The sequence below is a fragment of the Neopelma chrysocephalum genome, unplaced genomic scaffold (assembly GCF_003984885.1).
Source record: "Neopelma chrysocephalum unplaced genomic scaffold, ASM398488v2 Primary Assembly neopelma1_97401, whole genome shotgun sequence".
Lineage (NCBI taxonomy): Eukaryota > Metazoa > Chordata > Aves > Passeriformes > Pipridae > Neopelma > Neopelma chrysocephalum.
In genome coordinates this window covers 568604-585004 of record NW_020926042.1, presented here as the reverse complement: position 1 = coordinate 585004, position 16401 = coordinate 568604, and the positions used below count along the sequence as shown (strand labels likewise).

General features: G+C 42.2%; 1 protein-coding gene across 2 annotated transcripts in view; it reads left to right on the top strand.

Annotated features, from left to right (window-relative positions):
• ARHGEF4 (Rho guanine nucleotide exchange factor 4) overlaps nt 1-16401 on the top strand; it is a 215405-nt gene that overhangs the window by 156710 nt on the left and 42294 nt on the right. For both annotated transcript variants that reach the window (XM_027672528.1, XM_027672529.1), the window contains one exon: nt 14598-14737. In XM_027672528.1, coding sequence (XP_027528329.1) covers nt 14598-14737 — 140 coding nt within the window. The remainder of the gene's footprint in view (nt 1-14597; nt 14738-16401) is intronic.

Genomic DNA, 16401 nt, shown 5'->3' with positions numbered 1-16401 from the left:
AGTAGCATCAATTGTGGTGAGATTGAGTTCACGCTATTTCCATTCCCCAAAAGGGAGAGGAAAGTAGTTGTCAAGCCAAGAATTCATCCTCACACAGACCAAACTCAGCTCTCACCTGGGTTTGGCAGATTTCACTGGTTCTAGCAATAGCCAGGGACAGGAAAATCAAATGTGTTCTGTACACAACCATGCCTCAGCACTGTCACCAGCAGCATAGAAGCCTTCTCCTCACAATATCCAGGTCAGTTCTTCAGCTGCCATTATTTTGGAACTGAGAAAACCTACCGATTTCTTTATCAACCCCGGTCACTTTTACCAGTCTCAGAACCCATTTTTCAAAACAGTATCATCTTGATAATATGCTTCTCTGCCTCCCAAAAGGCTGGATTAAACTGAAGTTGGCTAAAAAGTGATGCTGCAGATTTAGTGGTGGAGTCATTGGAACACTGTGATGATCCATGACCACAGTATTTGGGTGCCAGAAGTTCCTGGATTTTGGGTTTTAGTACTCAAGCCCACTCTGAAGTGACAATTCATACCTTTGGTGATCCCAGCCACTGCAGAATGTGATGAGAAATGATGGGGACAAGTGAAAAATTCACAGATTGTGCCAACAATATTGCTTTCACCTCAGCCAGCATCTGGGAGGGCCAACATCAAAGGATGCTATTTTGTTGCTTTAGACTCAGAGTACTAATTAGAATAGAGGTACTAATTATACTTTTCATCATCTCTCTGCTACTACCTTGTCTAGTTGTGAATTCATCTGTTCTTGTTTTCCCTCCCATCTAGTTTCAATCTGTTCACCATTAAAAGAGCTATGTGCACATGGGGAGCGTTTTTCTTTCCCCTCTCAGAGAGCTCTCTAACCTTTATCAGGCTGGAAATGCCACACTATATTGAAATCGGGCAAGTGCCATCGTGCCTGTTCTGATTGTTTTGCTGTTGACATTTTTGAGATTATGCAGCAAAGGATCTGTGCAGTTTGTTGGTAGAGAAAGAGCTCAAACCTTTAAGGTTACTGTGAGGTTAGTAATGAAAACTCAGACAGCTCAGAAAATGTGTCCTGGGATCGATTGGAGGCAGTGCTGTGTACAGAGCAATTATTCCCAAGAACGACAATTTCCAGTTCAAACAAGCTCAGACTGTATTTACAGCAAAGGGGTACTGGAGTCAAGGGGATTGTTTAACTTCTGATACACTTTGATGACATTTGCTACGTTTTCAGCAGGAAAGATAAGCAGACGCCAGGAACAGAGTCTAGAAATGGCAGTTTCCTGCCCTCAGTGGAATTGCACCTGCTGAGTTCAGAAAGGGGAAAAACGTCCCATTTTTGGAGGCTGTCCTTTACATTTGTGTTTGAAAGGAAAGAAGGCAGACAGAAATGTAATTAATCAAGGTGTGAGGAAACAGGATTGTGAAGAGATTTATATACATCACCTGCACGTATAATGGCTCTGCCAGCTGCAGGATGGCCTCCTTGGAGGGGCTGATGTCTAACGCGGTGGGATTTAGAGCTCTACAAAGCTGAGGCCAGTGAAGGTGGGGAGGTTGCAACAGAGTGCTGTGGGTCCCTCTTTCCCTCATCTTTTGGTTTTGTTCAGAAGAAAGAAGGGGAGAACTGAGGATCAACACATTTTGTTGATAATAACAAAAAGCCAGTTTGTAAAGATCTGGGAGTTTGCTTTGGGCTAGTTTGTGAGTAGAAGGGGCAACACCTGAATGGCTGAAGAGTATCCTCTGCACTTTTCTGCCAGGTCCTGCAGAGGCCTGCAGTTGCCAGCAGTGCTGGCCATCCCCAGATGGGGTAAGGGATGAGGTGTGTTAATCATGTTGCTCTCCCAGGCGCTCACAAAGGCGCTGCATTGCGGCATCACCCCCAAGTCAGGCTGACACGGAACGCTGCAGTTCAGCCACACGCTGGGAATGCAGCGTGCTCAGCACCAAAGGGATGTATGTGGAATATCTGTCAGTGCTGCACCCCAATGGCCCTCTGGACTCAAAATGCATCCTAAATTTTGTCATGAATTTTAACAGCATGCTAAACTTCCATGATCCCCAGCATGTGCTACGTGCTTCACTCTCTGATTTTAGTCGCTAGAATAATTCGCTTTTAAATCTGCTTTAGAATAAATCAACAAGGCTCTCACCATTCTCATCTGTCCTTGAACTCTGGATTTTGCAGAAACTGAGAAGCACGAGACCAATGTTCCCATGGCTGCTTTTGGGGAAAAATCTGTGCCTGTTAAGGTGAGGCACTGCAGACCTGCCCTGGTGTGCAGAGCAGTCCCACGCCGTGTGTGCCTTGCCCTGCTGGGGTTTCCCTCCTGCTGGTTTCTCCAGGTCGCTCTTTACACACCCTAAACTTGTCAAGTAAAACAAATGTTTTTGGTGCTGAGAGCACTGGCTGCTGTCAAAGCAAGGATGGATGGCTTTCCAGGCTGGACAGGCATCTTCTGGGAATTCGTTTTAGAGGTGGTTTGTTTTTTTGTTTTCATATTGGAGGAAGAAATTTATATCTTTTGACAGTAGTCTCCTGGGGGCCTCTTTCCTTTATTGATACTTCAGTGTTGCCCTTTGATGTAATAATCCTGCATTACATAGGCTGTCACTCAGAAATGATGAAGTTGGGCTTCTGGTGCAGGGGAATACCACCAAAGCTGAAAATAGTTATTTAAATTTACAAGACAGAGACAAGAGCTATACCTTACCTTAAAGGAAGATGTTCCTGCACAGAACCATTCACAATGAATATGAAAATAAGCCAGGAGCTTGGTTTCACAGAAATATAATCTAAAGTGACAGATTTTGTGTTTACATTTCATCCAGTCAACTTAAAATGCAGATACTTACACGTAGCCTTTTCATTGCAATTTTAAATACACCTCAACCACATCATGCTCTGTAGCAGTTTTCTGTTTGGGGAAAATAATATGTTTATAAATATGGGAAGATTGTTTTTGTTTTCCTTGAAGCTTCATTTTGAAATGGAATAAGGATACTAAGACTACCAGAACGTGGGATTTTTGTGTTGCTTTGTTCAAAAGATAAAATTTTGATCTATGAGGGTAAAGCTCAGGCAAAAACTCGGCTGCAAAAATAGAGAAATCAGCTTGGTTAAATCATCAGGCAAAAGAGAAACTGGATGCCTAGACTAGCCATCCTAAATGAACATCAGGCATAAGACCTTTGGAAAATAAGGTTAATTTAAATTTGACTTCTAAATTAGCAAGTTGTTGCTGGAAGAATTCCTTCACCATTTGCTTTAGTTCTGAGGCACAGTGATTTTTTTAGACACTGAAGGACCAAGTCATTGTGTAACTAGTAAACCACAGCACTCCCTCCAGTGTATCTGAGACTTAAGGTAATCCTGTACACTGAGCACTCCAAAAGCTTAGTGACGAGGGGCTTGGGTTCCTTGTTTCTTTTCCCTGCCCCTCAGTTGGACCTCTCCAGTGCCACTGGAGAGAAGTCTGGAAAATTGGAACATGTTTCTGAAATTGTGAGTCTGGAGCAAGTTATTTTATTTTATTTTTTAGCTGCTTTGGAAAAGCTGAAGGTTGAGAAATGATAAATGTACACTTCCTGTTCAAACACAAAGTATTGTCCTATCAAAACTGGTGGCATATGGGATCTACATAAGAATCAATTAGTAAATGGAAACAGTAACAGTGGCACTGTGGAATTAAATGTTTTAAATTTTGGCTAAACACACCAAAGATCACATTTGACATACCTGCCTTTAAGTGAAAGGATTATTGTGCTTGTTTCATGAGCTTGAACAAATGATAAAGAACTGAAGGTTTGTTGACCAGTGCAGTGCACTAGAACACAGAGACTTGCTCTGGAAGGGAGTGGCCTTGTTTTAGCCTGGGTTGATTTTGTGAGCAAGTTACACCACTGCTGTAAAATTTGCAACAGTGATTTTGAGTGCTGCAGCCATCCCTCTGGAAGAGTGTCCTTTTCTGATATAAGCCTTAGGTACAGCTGCATTTGGCTGTATGCTGTATGTCCTGGTCAAAAAAAGGATGGATTTGCTTCAGGTAATTTCACTTCTGAAAAGATTTCTTCTTCTCTTACCTTTCTAAGAGACCTTGTTCAGCTTTTGTTAATTAATATTGAGATTATGTTGCTGCCTGTGTTAATATACTTTCACCACCTAGTTTTACCATCTCCAGCTGGGGATGGGTTCAACTTTTAAATTAGTTTTCAAAGCTTCCAAAATATTCTGCGTTGCTTCCAATGATATGTAAGTGGTAACGTGTCATTTGGCATTCATAGTTCAAAATGCACACTTAGCATCTCAGGCTCGCAGTTTGCTGAAATGCTGATCTTATCAATTCTGCTGTTCTGATTTCCTTGTTGAAGCCCAGAGGAAACATCCTAAGTGATGAATTTAACTATTAAAGGCACCCTGACCAATGTGACCTTGACAGAATGCTTTCTCTATTTAAAAGATTGATTAATAATGGCTTTGAATTGAATACTTGATATATTTCAAGAGGAATAATGTTTGCCTTGGAAGAGTTTTTTTGCTGTAGGGTGAGATTGCATTGCTGCATTGGTCACATCCAGCAACAATTCAGACCTGGAGCTGAAGGTTGTGAAAATACTCTGAAATAAGGTACCTTCTCACACCAGTTCACATTTTTTTGAACATGAAGTCTCCTTTTGTCCCTACGATATTTGAAAATTTATTGAGAGGCATCAATCAATAGGTCCAGTATCTTGAGCATAATTCCTTACATTTGATTTGCAGTAATATATCCTATTTGCACTCTCAGGCTCCCAGGGAGCAAACACTTCACACTGGGCAGCTCTGTTCCTGCTCCAGTAAGAAGAGTGTCAAAGGTATAAAGCTGTAAGGCCTGTCCTGTATAATTTCTATGAATATTGCCATCCATTGCCAATTTGAAGTTATTTTGGTGCAAAGTCTTTCACATATATGACATATATCAGTGAAGTCTGGAGTCCCTGAGGAGGAGGGGTAGTGAGGGCTGACTGGTGTGGGGCCTGCAGCTGGATCTGGTGTGCAGCACACTCCAGCCAAGCAAGGAGGGCAGGAGACTTTCATCCAGGTCACCCCTGTGCTCCAACCTTCTTTCATTGCTTTGTAGAGCTGGTCTTCAACACAGCCACTGAATATTAAAGCCAGTCAGTCCTGGACTCCAGCAGCAACGTTTACACTGACAAAAGAGTAAATATGCCATGTCTGAGTGGGTTTGAAATGTCCACCTTGTCTCTGTCCCTGAGGTCTCTCTAAACTGAGCTGACCTGGTGCCCTGCTGTTGTGCACCCATCTTCTGGTGGAGATGCTCCTGTGTCTTTGTCTATTCGCAATATAAAGACTGGATTACACTTGACCATGTCCTGTAGCTTGCTCAGAGTTGATCTCCCAAATCTGTTCTGAATAACACCAAAGAATCCCCCTGACTAACTCAGAGCATGATTTTGACTCCTTTGTTTCTACAGTATTGCGTGATTCAAACGTATGCTCAAAGAGCCTCATCCCTTAGCTGTTGTGGCTGTTGTAGTTAAACAATATTAATCCTTGATTTTCTGTTTTCCCTTCAGAAATATATGGTAGTTTGATCTCAGGGATTTTCTTAGAACTCAGATTAAAAAATAAACTGGGACAGAGGGATTTCCTAAAGGTAAAGCAGTTTTAGCAGTATTTTTAATGAAAAGGCTGCATCCCCATCATGAAACCAGAAGATGTGTTGTGTGTTACATGAAGACTGGTCATTCAAAATAATGTCAACAAAACAATCTTGCTGCCCCTTGAGACTTACACTTGATAATGCACAAGAGCAATTGAAAGTCTTCTCGTGGCATTCATTTTTAATTACTTCTGTGGTCCAAGGTCACAGATATAAGCTACTTGTCAGCCTGGATAGCTTCACAAAGATAAAGACTAGATTTATGGCATTATGCAGAATTCTGGGAAAAAACAAAGGTCACATTTTTCAAATTTAAGTGTTCGAAGTTGGCCTCTTAAATCCATCTTCAGACACTTAGATAAACAGGCTGCTTTTCACAAGTGCCAGGCAGTGGCCCTTTTGCTGACTGTGCTGGAAACAGCCCGTGCCCAGCGTCACCAATCAGCCTGGTTAAACTGGCTTTGGGCTTGCAGGCCTTCTTTAGGCTCTGGAGTTAGTTTTGCTCTAACCAAAGGTGGCTGCATTGTCAAGGCTTTAAATTATTATGAAAGCAATTCTTCATTTTTAGTCATTCCAGTTATAAAGTGGATTATGCTGTTACAAGAAAGACTCATGTCTGTCTTTTTCCATGCAAAGTTGGCATGGCCAAGTGCAACATTTTATAGACTTTTGTGATATGAATTGTTTTATATCCTAGTGACAATTCTTCATAAAAATGATCTTAACCATTCTTTACAGCGTGGTCTTTTCCAGGCCAGTAGCTAAAGCTTAGAGTATAGGGGAATTTTCTTGTTTCTAGACTGTGACTTAAGACTGAAGAAAACTATTTGCTTTTTTGCAACAAAATCTTTAGCAAAGACTCAGCTTCAGAGCTGTTGGTCTTCTGAGGGTGTGCTTGAATGTAAAGACATATTAAAAGCACAGAATCTTTGGAAATATAAATCAACTGGAATTTCCTACAACGTGTTTGAATTCTTTCCTTCATTTAATGAAGTAACAGGTACAAGAAAGGAGGCCCTGTGACAGCTCACCAGAACTTGGGTTTCTAACACTCTTCAGGGAGTGTTCTTAGGAAGTTGTTTTAGAGGCGAAGCAAACATCGTGGCTAAATCAATATAATTAAAACAGACAAGGGCAGCGTGAGATTTGGGACACAACCACACTTGCATTAAGAAAACTCCACTTAAATCCTTGGAAAGTAGATGCAGAGGTAGGAGGAATAACAATTCCTCAGAGAATGGGGGAATGTTTTCTATTCAAAGTCTTCTTTTGAGGACTGGTGATGACTAGAAGTATTGGTTTTGTCTGAAGTCTTTGAGGCTTTTTTGGTGTTTTTTTTTTCCTGGAGGAGAAAAAGAAGATTCAAACACAGACTTTGGGGAATGCTTGAGGATGAACCAGGGCTTTGGTTCAGATGAACCTCAGATTAAGTGAAGGCAGAGCAGTAAGACTCAGTAGCAGTAAGATAGTAGCTCTTTTGTTTGCATGTTCCCACAGGTAAGTTTCATACATTTGTGCAAGGAAAAGATGAGAGAAACCCAAAGGAAACTTTAGGAGGGATGCCACATGTAACCGTGCACTGAAGTAGTGGCAGGTGTTCTGATCATATAGGGGAATTTGTGGGAATAATCTTTTAAGAAAAGTGTGTCTCTTTTTGCCAGGTTGCTGATCTTCCAACCTGTGGAATGTGCCTACAGGGTTTTGAAAATCTGGAGCAGATGCTCTCCTAAAAATAAACAGATAAAAATAAATAAATGCCTGAAATGTTATTGACAAAATCTTGTCCAATCCGTGTTTGTCAGGGTTGTCAGCTGCACTAACACTCTTTGATGTTGCTTTACCTCTCATGTTTGCTGAAGTAGGTGTTGCCCACTGTAAATAACTATTGTTCTGGTTTCCTGGCTCATTTGCTTGAATTTCCTCAGTTTTTGTTGCACTTCTGGGTAAGAATGGGTGGATGTGGATACATGGCTGTGGTATTTTCATCTTTGCGAGGACACTGCTGGTCTGAATGGACTCTGAGCACTCCAGGCAGTGTCAGATGTGTTGTGCCCCAACCAGCAACCTGTCAGTATTTTGGGACTCAGTTTTCTGATGAAGGGGCAGCTTTGCTGTTGGTGCTGCTGGTGTTTGCTTCAAGGGAGGGCAGTTTGATTTTTACTTCCAGACATAGCAGGCACAAGGGCTAAGCTGCAGAGTTAAATGGACAGGTAAAAATTCAACATGAGTTTGGAATGTCAGCGTTTGTTTCTTGTTACAAACAAGAAAAGCAACCATTTTAGTCTTCCACAGAGGAAATGTTCAAAAAATTATGATGGACGGTTTCATCTAGACACCCTCAACCCCCCCCTCCTCCAACTCCTTTAAATAGCAGCTACTTCAATGAATAAGGCTACTTGTTGGGACAGTAAATGATGTGTCAGGTATTCCAACCTGTATATCCTACCAAGGATATGGTAAAGAATGTGCCTGGACACCAGAAGGGATTTGTGTGCTAGTTTTGATTGCTACGATTGATTTAATGCTTAGATTGTGATAGGGCTTAAAGGACTGAACTAGAATTGGTCCCCATGTCCAGACATAAAGTAAACAGCATTTCCAGAGACATTCACCTGAAAAATGAGAGCAAACACGTCAGTATGGATGAGTAATCAGACCTGAGTAAATAAACAACAAATACGTGGAGCAGGAGGACGTGCCTGCTGTTTTCCAAGCCAGTAGCTGTGATGGGAACGTGGCCAGTGAATTAATAGTTTGTGTGCAGTACAACAGAGGGATTTTTAAACAAAGGATTAGGCTTTGGATCAAAAAAGTATATTTATGTGACTTCCTATCTGTTTTTCCCGTTATTTCCACTCTTCTTCAAAACTATTTAAATTGCTCCCCCTCTCCCAGTTGTACCATCACTCCACCAGCCAGGAAGGGGCTGGGGGCAGCTCTGCCCCGTGCCTGCCAGGGCAAAGCGGGCCAAGCTGCCAGAGCATCAAGTGGTGACGTGGGAGTCGGAGCTGCAGAGCCATTCATAATCCACATCTCTCTTCCCCATAATTATCTCCGCTACCCGAGAGAGCTGAGAACTCCCTTAAGCCTTCCTGCAAGTCATTTAGATTCTAATTGGGATTTAAAAACTCTTGAAACCTGAGTGGGTGGCTCAGTGCATTATTGCTGATGAATGTTACCCTGGGTGATGTGCCCAGCAGACCCACAGAGGACTTGTGCTCAGCTTTCCAGTGAAGAACTGTCCTTTTTGTTTTCAAGAACAGATTTGCTCTTTACCTCAGCTAATTAGGAACTGGTTTCATTCACAACAGCAATTCTGTTTGTGGCATTATACCAAAATGTTAATTTAATTTTGTTATGTAGAATGCTTTCTCTTCTTAATGTTCCTTTAAAATGGAGGTGATGAAGCTTGCTTTCTCCACTGAAATATTTTCTGTCTCTCCTTCCTGGGCTGTGATTTCTTCCTCAGAGTTTAATTTAACATAGTTTCATTACCTTCTCAGAAATGTCATTGTGAGGACCTTAGCTTGGTTTTGAAGGACCATGTCTGTGGTTATTTTTTGTTTTATTTTGTTGGGTTTTTGTCTCCTCATGAAGCTCATCCTAACTGGTCATTGTTCCCTTGCTGCTAATTCCCTGCCAGACTTCCCTCTTCCTGTTAAACTGGCCCACAACCATAAGCAGAATGATGAGAGAGGGTCCATCAGCACAGTAAGAGCTGGAGAATTGCACTGCTGGGGCAGAAGTGGGATGACATCACTCTGATGGATTTTACTGTGGCAGCTGCATAGGGACCTCTGTATATCTGATAAATGAAGTACATAATTGAGAACAGGACTTGATGGAGACTGCAGCACTTTTGTGGCAGCTATTTCTAAGGGAGACAAGGGTTTAGCAGTCCAGGATGGGTGAAGAGGAGGGCAGGGGGGCCCTTTTCACATGGCAACGTAGTCTGGGTTTGGTTCCCCACCCCACACACTCCCTTTACTTGTTTATCATCTTCAATCTCCTGAAGTACTTCCTTCAGCAGCTGCACTGAGCTTTCCTGTGGGCGCTGCACACAACCACAGCAATCTCTGCTCAGTGAGGCAGAGGGGATGATGTTGTTAGCTCTGAATTAATTTGCTCTCTGAGTGTAAATCAGGCTCCCACTATTATTTTGCTGAATTATTTTAAATGTAAATGCTACAGAGACAAATGAAATGGGTGGATGTCGTACTGAAAAAACACACTTGAAAGAGATAATTCAAATACACAAAAGTTGTTCCTCTTGTCAATATAATGTGCTTTTAATAAACTACAAATGCTCTTGGCTTTTCAAGCTGTCCCTAATCATCAGGGATTCCTTACCCCTAAAAGCTGTGAACTGTAAGTCAAATGAAAACAGATAAGCAACATTTTGGGAAAATGCCTCTAGCCCATTTTCCTTCAGTCCTGGGTCATTGTTCAGGCTTCTGACCCAGACACGTCTGGAGCTCCTCGCCAACGGGGAGCTGCCAGGGTTTTTTCCAGCTGAGACAGAAACCTCTGTGACTTTGAGAGAGCTCTGTTAAAAGTCTGGGACTGTAGTGTCCAGCTCCTCTGAGGAAACTGTTCTATAAATTTATTCTGTGTTTCTCCAGCAAGAGGGTGGAGGAAATCCTTTTTTTTAACTTACTTTTTTTTTTTTTTTGGTGGAAGTAGGTGTATGGGGGGTTTGGAGGTTATTTTGGTTTGGTTTGTTGGTTGTTTTTTTTTCAACAGCAACTTGTGTTCACTAATTCCTGGCATTTGAAGTGTACGAAGCCGGTCCATCCTTTGAGAGAGGAGCACAGACATATCAAACCTGTAGCAGGTGACACTAGTCTTAACTGAACTCTGGACTATGGTTAACACTTGTTTTCTGAGACCTTCAGTAGATCATCTAATCCCAACTTCTTTTGGCTTCCCACCAGTTTGAGAACAACCCAAAACTTCTCTCTTCTTTCCCCTCCCTGCCATCTCTGTTGGTCACGAAGATCGAGCCCAGATGTTTTGCTCCCCAGTGTCAGAGAGGCTTTATTGTGGCTCCCAAGAGTAAAAATCCTACTGTACAGGCAACTGCCTTTGAATTATCCCAACGTACCTCTAAGCAGGGTGCAACTGCAGGCCACTGGCTGGGGTGGCAATGAGTTGTACAGCTGTGGCTTGTCCCTCACTGCAGGCACAGAGTGCTGTCCTGTGTGAAGCCATAGAGCTGGTAAGAGCTTCAGTGGCTTTCTGATGGGATGGAGAGCTCTGTAACTGTTCTTTTAGAGTTGCTTGGCACCACCTTTCAGCAAGGTGGGGGCACAAACTGAGCCCTGCCAGGACCCTTCCCACTGCTGCCTGCTTGTACCTGCATCCCAAAGCCTGCAGGAAGGTGTCAGGGTGAACCCATATACCTCCTTCTCCTGGACACCTTGATCAAGCTTCATTAAATTTGTACAGAGCTCTTCCCTTTTGTTTTTGTGACTGTCCTTGCACGTAGCCTAAGTGCTGTCTGCTCAGGCACTTGGACTCAGGCCACCAGGGCCAGGTGCTGGTTTCAGTGCCATGTTTTGTATGAGTTTTGCTGCTTCACACCTCAAGATATTTCTTCATGGAGCCAGTTCTTGACACCTTATTATCTGTATGGATGCATAAAAAAGGGTTCATGTGGCATTCTTTCAGGGGCTGCTACTGCTAGAGTTATCCATCTGCTTTTGTAGTGTAATGACATAAATCCTGAGCTTGGGCTTGGACTAACAACAGTATAAAGCAGAGTTTTAATACTTGTACAGAAGGTTGTTATACTAAATGTTGGTGATGTGCCTTCCCTCTGCTCCTGTGTATGGGATTTGTTGCCATAGTTAGTGAAATCTATCAGCACAGAGGTATGAAATATGGAGAAGTCTGCCTGAGCTAATTGGTACATGGCTTTACTTTTTGACAGAACGTTGTTCCTTGGTGTTGCCTGATTGCCAGGGACAGGTCAGAGCAGTTTCAGAGGGACATGGAGAGGCCAGACGTGATGTACCAATGGATTTCAGTGTTAAACAGAGATGAGCATTTGGCAGGGGCAGGAATGAGGCATCAGGGTCAGCTGCTGTGCAGTTTAATAGCAGCCTGTCTACCCAGTGCTGTGCTCTTGAGGAAGCTGATAGACTATTTCAGAAATCTCTGTTAACTTGTCTTTTGAGATTTTTGTATAGTGCTTGCTTCTCTTCTACTTGACCTAGTTTATGCTGTGCATGTTAAGTCAGTACCTATGTTAAAAGCCTTCATTCTCCTACTTCCTTGATGGTTTTCTAGTGCATTGGGTCACCATTCCAGACTACTGTTTTATTTATTTATTTCTCTGTGGTCATGTCTTCCATGTAAGCTGCTACAGGACAAATTCTTATTTTTGACTAGTTTAATTCTTCCCTGCAGCATTTGTTAGTGTGTGAAAATGTGTAATGGCTACCTCGGGCCACTCTGCCTCAAGGTTTGAGAGCTTCCTCCTGCCTGTGAACTGTGTTTTTGGTGCAGTATGTCCATCAGGACTTTTCTGTTGGGAAAACTAATCCTAAATGCAGTAGCAGAGTTTGAGGCTGCAGAGAATTGATGAGCTTGGTAAGATCAGAGAAGAAAAACAGATCTCTAGTAAAAGCAGGCACAGCTTTCAAGGCACTTAGCAGAGGTATATAGCATTTTAAGTAACACAGATAAATATCTCCCCGGAGCTTTTGCTTTTTCATCTAAGCCCTGACCAGAGAACAAATAGGAAAATGTGGGGGCAAAAAACAAAAAAGCTTTAAAGATGTCAATGAACATTTTTCAAGCTGAAAATGACTGTTAGCAGTGAAAATAGTAAAAGATGCATAAGGCAAAAGTAATGAAGCCATGTGTAAAATAAGGGAAAAGCACGAGATCAGAAGATTGCAAAGGAAGTTTTGAATTAAGTGACTGCTGACTTCCTTCTTATAAATGATTTATTTTTATTTGTTCTTGAAAAATATTTCTCATTTGTTTCTCTTGCTGCACTAACACACTGAAATTTGTTCATTACTATCCGACAAATGTTTTTTAGACAGTGTATGAGCAAAAAGTGATACTTCAATGGTCTTTAAAAACATAAATTTAAGTGCAAACCATGGTAACTCTGCGTAAAATTATAATATCAGTGGCATTCCAGCTGGTTTTGAGTTTTATATTAATGGACTAGGTCTTAGCCCCAGATCTGCTTTATATGCAATCTATACTATGGCACATATTCAGTACAGAACTTCTGTATAATGAATGATGTGATGTGTCAGAGCAAAGCTAGGAGAATGCTTCATTTTTTTGTGAAATGTCACTTAAAGTTGAATGGTTGGGTAGTTCCACACTTGCACAGAAAATTCTGCTTTAATCATGAGCTCATATGCACCTCCGTGTCCTGAATTGCCATCAACAGTGAGTGGAGTTCCAGGTTTAGACAATGAATCCATCTTTGCTGTGTTGTGTGTATTTACTGAATTCAAAACATAAACAGGCAAGTATTTAGTTTAAAAATAGCTCATACTCATCATTTTGATGTCAAGTTACTGCACTGAACTGAGAGCTGCTACACTGAATTTACACCTCGCTGTTATTACAAGTAGTCGGGTGGCACAGCCTTAGCAAACCATCCCATGTACTGAAAGCTTTGATGAGGATGAGCTTTGCAGGTCTGGCTGTAACCTCTGAGAGCAGTTTATTCTGTATTACTGAGGAGCTTTGCTTTCAGGTAATAATAAGCTAATGAATCATTAGTCACTTTTTTTTTGGCCCATTGGCACAATTATGTTCAAGAGATGCACTTGCACCGTGGAACGAAATGAGGGCTCAAGAGCAGGTTTGTGTGTCCCCAGACTCTGACTGGTGCTTTTCCTATCCAAGCTCTCAAGGTCAAGCTCAAAGTGTTTTTTTCACCTGTTCTGCAAGAATTTTGAGTGTGACATCATGTATAACTTGGACAGCAAAGACTGTCACCAGGAGTGCTGATAACAACGTCTGTTTTCACTTCATCTTCAATCTTTGTCATGAAAACTGTTGCCCCAGCAGTTCCTAATCCAGATGAATGTCAGCAAATGTTTTCTTTAATCACTGACATTTTTCAGATTTTGAGAACAGAAAGTTTATGCTCAGTTACCTGCCCAAGGATGGGAAGAATGATTGGTCTGCATAACACTGAAGGGTATTTGCTAATACCTTGAGGAGACTTCAGGACAAAGTTCCTGGCTATGCAACAGATGAAGTGCCATTTTCTTCCATTCGAGGAGTATAAATGCCATAATTTTACTTCTCTCAGGCTTGTACTTATATCTTGAGACTTCAGTGCTTGTTCTAGCTACAGATTGTAAACCCTCCATTATCTGTAGCTTGTTCAGGGCTGTGCTGAGCAGAATGGCCCTCCTGTGGTAATAATGGATAATTCTGGAGCAAACACCCTTTAGGCAACATAAATATTTTTCCCAAAGGATGAGAATTTCTTTGGCCTGATGGGATTTGATAAATCATAATCATCACAGTATGAAGTGGCAGACATGAGTTTGTTACCTAGGCAAGTTTCCTGTCAACACGCCAATGTCCTGATGAAATCACCTTTGTGTCACCACTGCCCTGTGCCCTTTTTCAGACCCTATTTTCTTAGCCTTACTTGATCTTTTCTTTGCAACACACAGCAGTTGTTGAATTATTTTAAATCACACTCTCCGCTCTACAAAAAGACACAACCATTTGTGGTAACAAAACACGAATGGAGAAAAATTCTCAGGAAAAAAAGGGGAATGCACGGGGCTGGAATTATGTCCTGAAATTACTGATATGGTTTCCTTGTCTTTTTTCCCCCTGTGCTGTGTCACAGTGCCCCTCTCCCCAATAAGCTCACACCATTGGGGCAGTGCTGCTGAGGGTCTTGTGCTCCACACCAACGTGTCCCTGTTGTTGTTGCAGTGATTGCTGACGGGGCCCTGGATAAGACGGCTCTGACGGACGATGTGGGAAGCGAGGAGGACCTGTATGAGGATTTCCGGAGCTCCAACCACCGCTATGGCCACCCCGGGGGCGGTGGGGAGCAGCTGGCCATCAACGAGGTACGGTGCTGTGGGGTTTCTCACAGGCAGGAAAAGGATGGATGCTGGTTCTTGGTGTTAACCATGTGACAGGTCAACAGCCTAACTGGTGATGGCAAAGTGGACGGGGCTTCCAGTGCCATTTACTGTGGGAACCACTTACATCTGGGTAGCAACAGGGTCTGGGCCCTCCATTGGGGTGCTCTGCCTGAGGGAAAGCAGAGCCATAGGTGACTCTCCTCTTGGGTGTTTTTGGATGAGAAGTTTTAAACCGTTGATGAGCAGCCTGGCCAGGGCTGGTGTGACACTTGGAATGTGGTGTACTGAAGGCATAAGGGAAATGTTGAAAAAAACCCTGGTCTACGTTCTTCTTTATTGGTTGGTAAAAAGGGTGCCAAGTTTAATATAGGCTTAGTCTTCACTGCGTTTTCCTGTTCCCCAGTAAATTCACTCCAGGGATGTGAAAGGACCTGCCTTTTTAGTTGCTGCTTTTAGCTATTTTCTTTTGTAGTGCTGACAATGATTCACTTGACATCAGCAATTTAAAAATGTGCTACTTGGTTTAACTGATGCAATGAGCAACATACTAACAGGATCTAAGACTTTTTTCTGCAAAAATACCTTTTTTTTTTCTTATGCATTAGAACTGGTAGCCCCTTATACACAGAATGTTTTTTCAGTGAGGTGAATTTGCATTGAAAGAGTGGAGCATGTTCACCATATGAGTGATCTCTTGCACTCCTACACCTTCTTTCTCTCTGTTACCTTTGCACAACCTTCCCAAGGTAGGAAGGCAAGAATAAAAGATGTATTATATTGTCTTGCGGCTAAACTACAACTGAAATTATGTGGACTGAGGCTCTGTGTATATGTTTGATGCACCAGTGATGATTCTGGGTGCAGCTTCTGGGGTCTGGAAAAAGCTCCAGAAAGCTGCACAGTGAGAATAACAGCTCTTCTTCAAAAACAGCAAAAGCAAATGCTCTTCCGGCAGTTTTCCAGCTCCTAGTGCTCAGAATCCCTGCCTACAGCCCTGGGTGCCTGGGGTAAGGAAGGGAGTTACTTTGTTTTCTTCCCCTATTGCTTATATCCATGGCAGAGCTTTTTGATTTAACCTTAACTGTCTTGGACTGTTGTCCCTGTCAAGCAAACATGAGTAGAACACCAGAAAATCTTGAGCTGCTTCCTCCCACATTTTCCTGGTGTGTTTGTGAGGGAGTGCCAGGTACCACAGGAGTCAGTCCCATTTGTGCACTTAGGGTGTGGGAAGAGGATTCTGCTTCCCTCCCATTCAGGTGCTTGCCTTGGTGAGTCTTCTTACTGTGTCTCACCAAACAGAATATCCTCTAGGTTTTGTATTGTTTTCTTTTAAAGGAAAAACATCTTACTTTCTTTGAAGAAAATCTTCACAACTCTTTAAAATCAGGAAAAAAATAAGCTTGTCAGCAGGTCTGCATATCCATCATGCATGTGGGTGCTTTTCTCTTTCATTATTCATCATTATTGAGAACAATTGTTTTTCTTTCTTTTCTTGGAAGTTCATTTTATTAGAGTAAAATTCCATCATTTTTAATCAGGAAGGCAAATGGATGTGTCCAAAGCAGGTGTAATTTGTATAATCTTTGAAGCATATGTGGGGTTTTGTTGGCCAGTTGACTGAAAGAGAAAAGATTATTTTTGGCTTG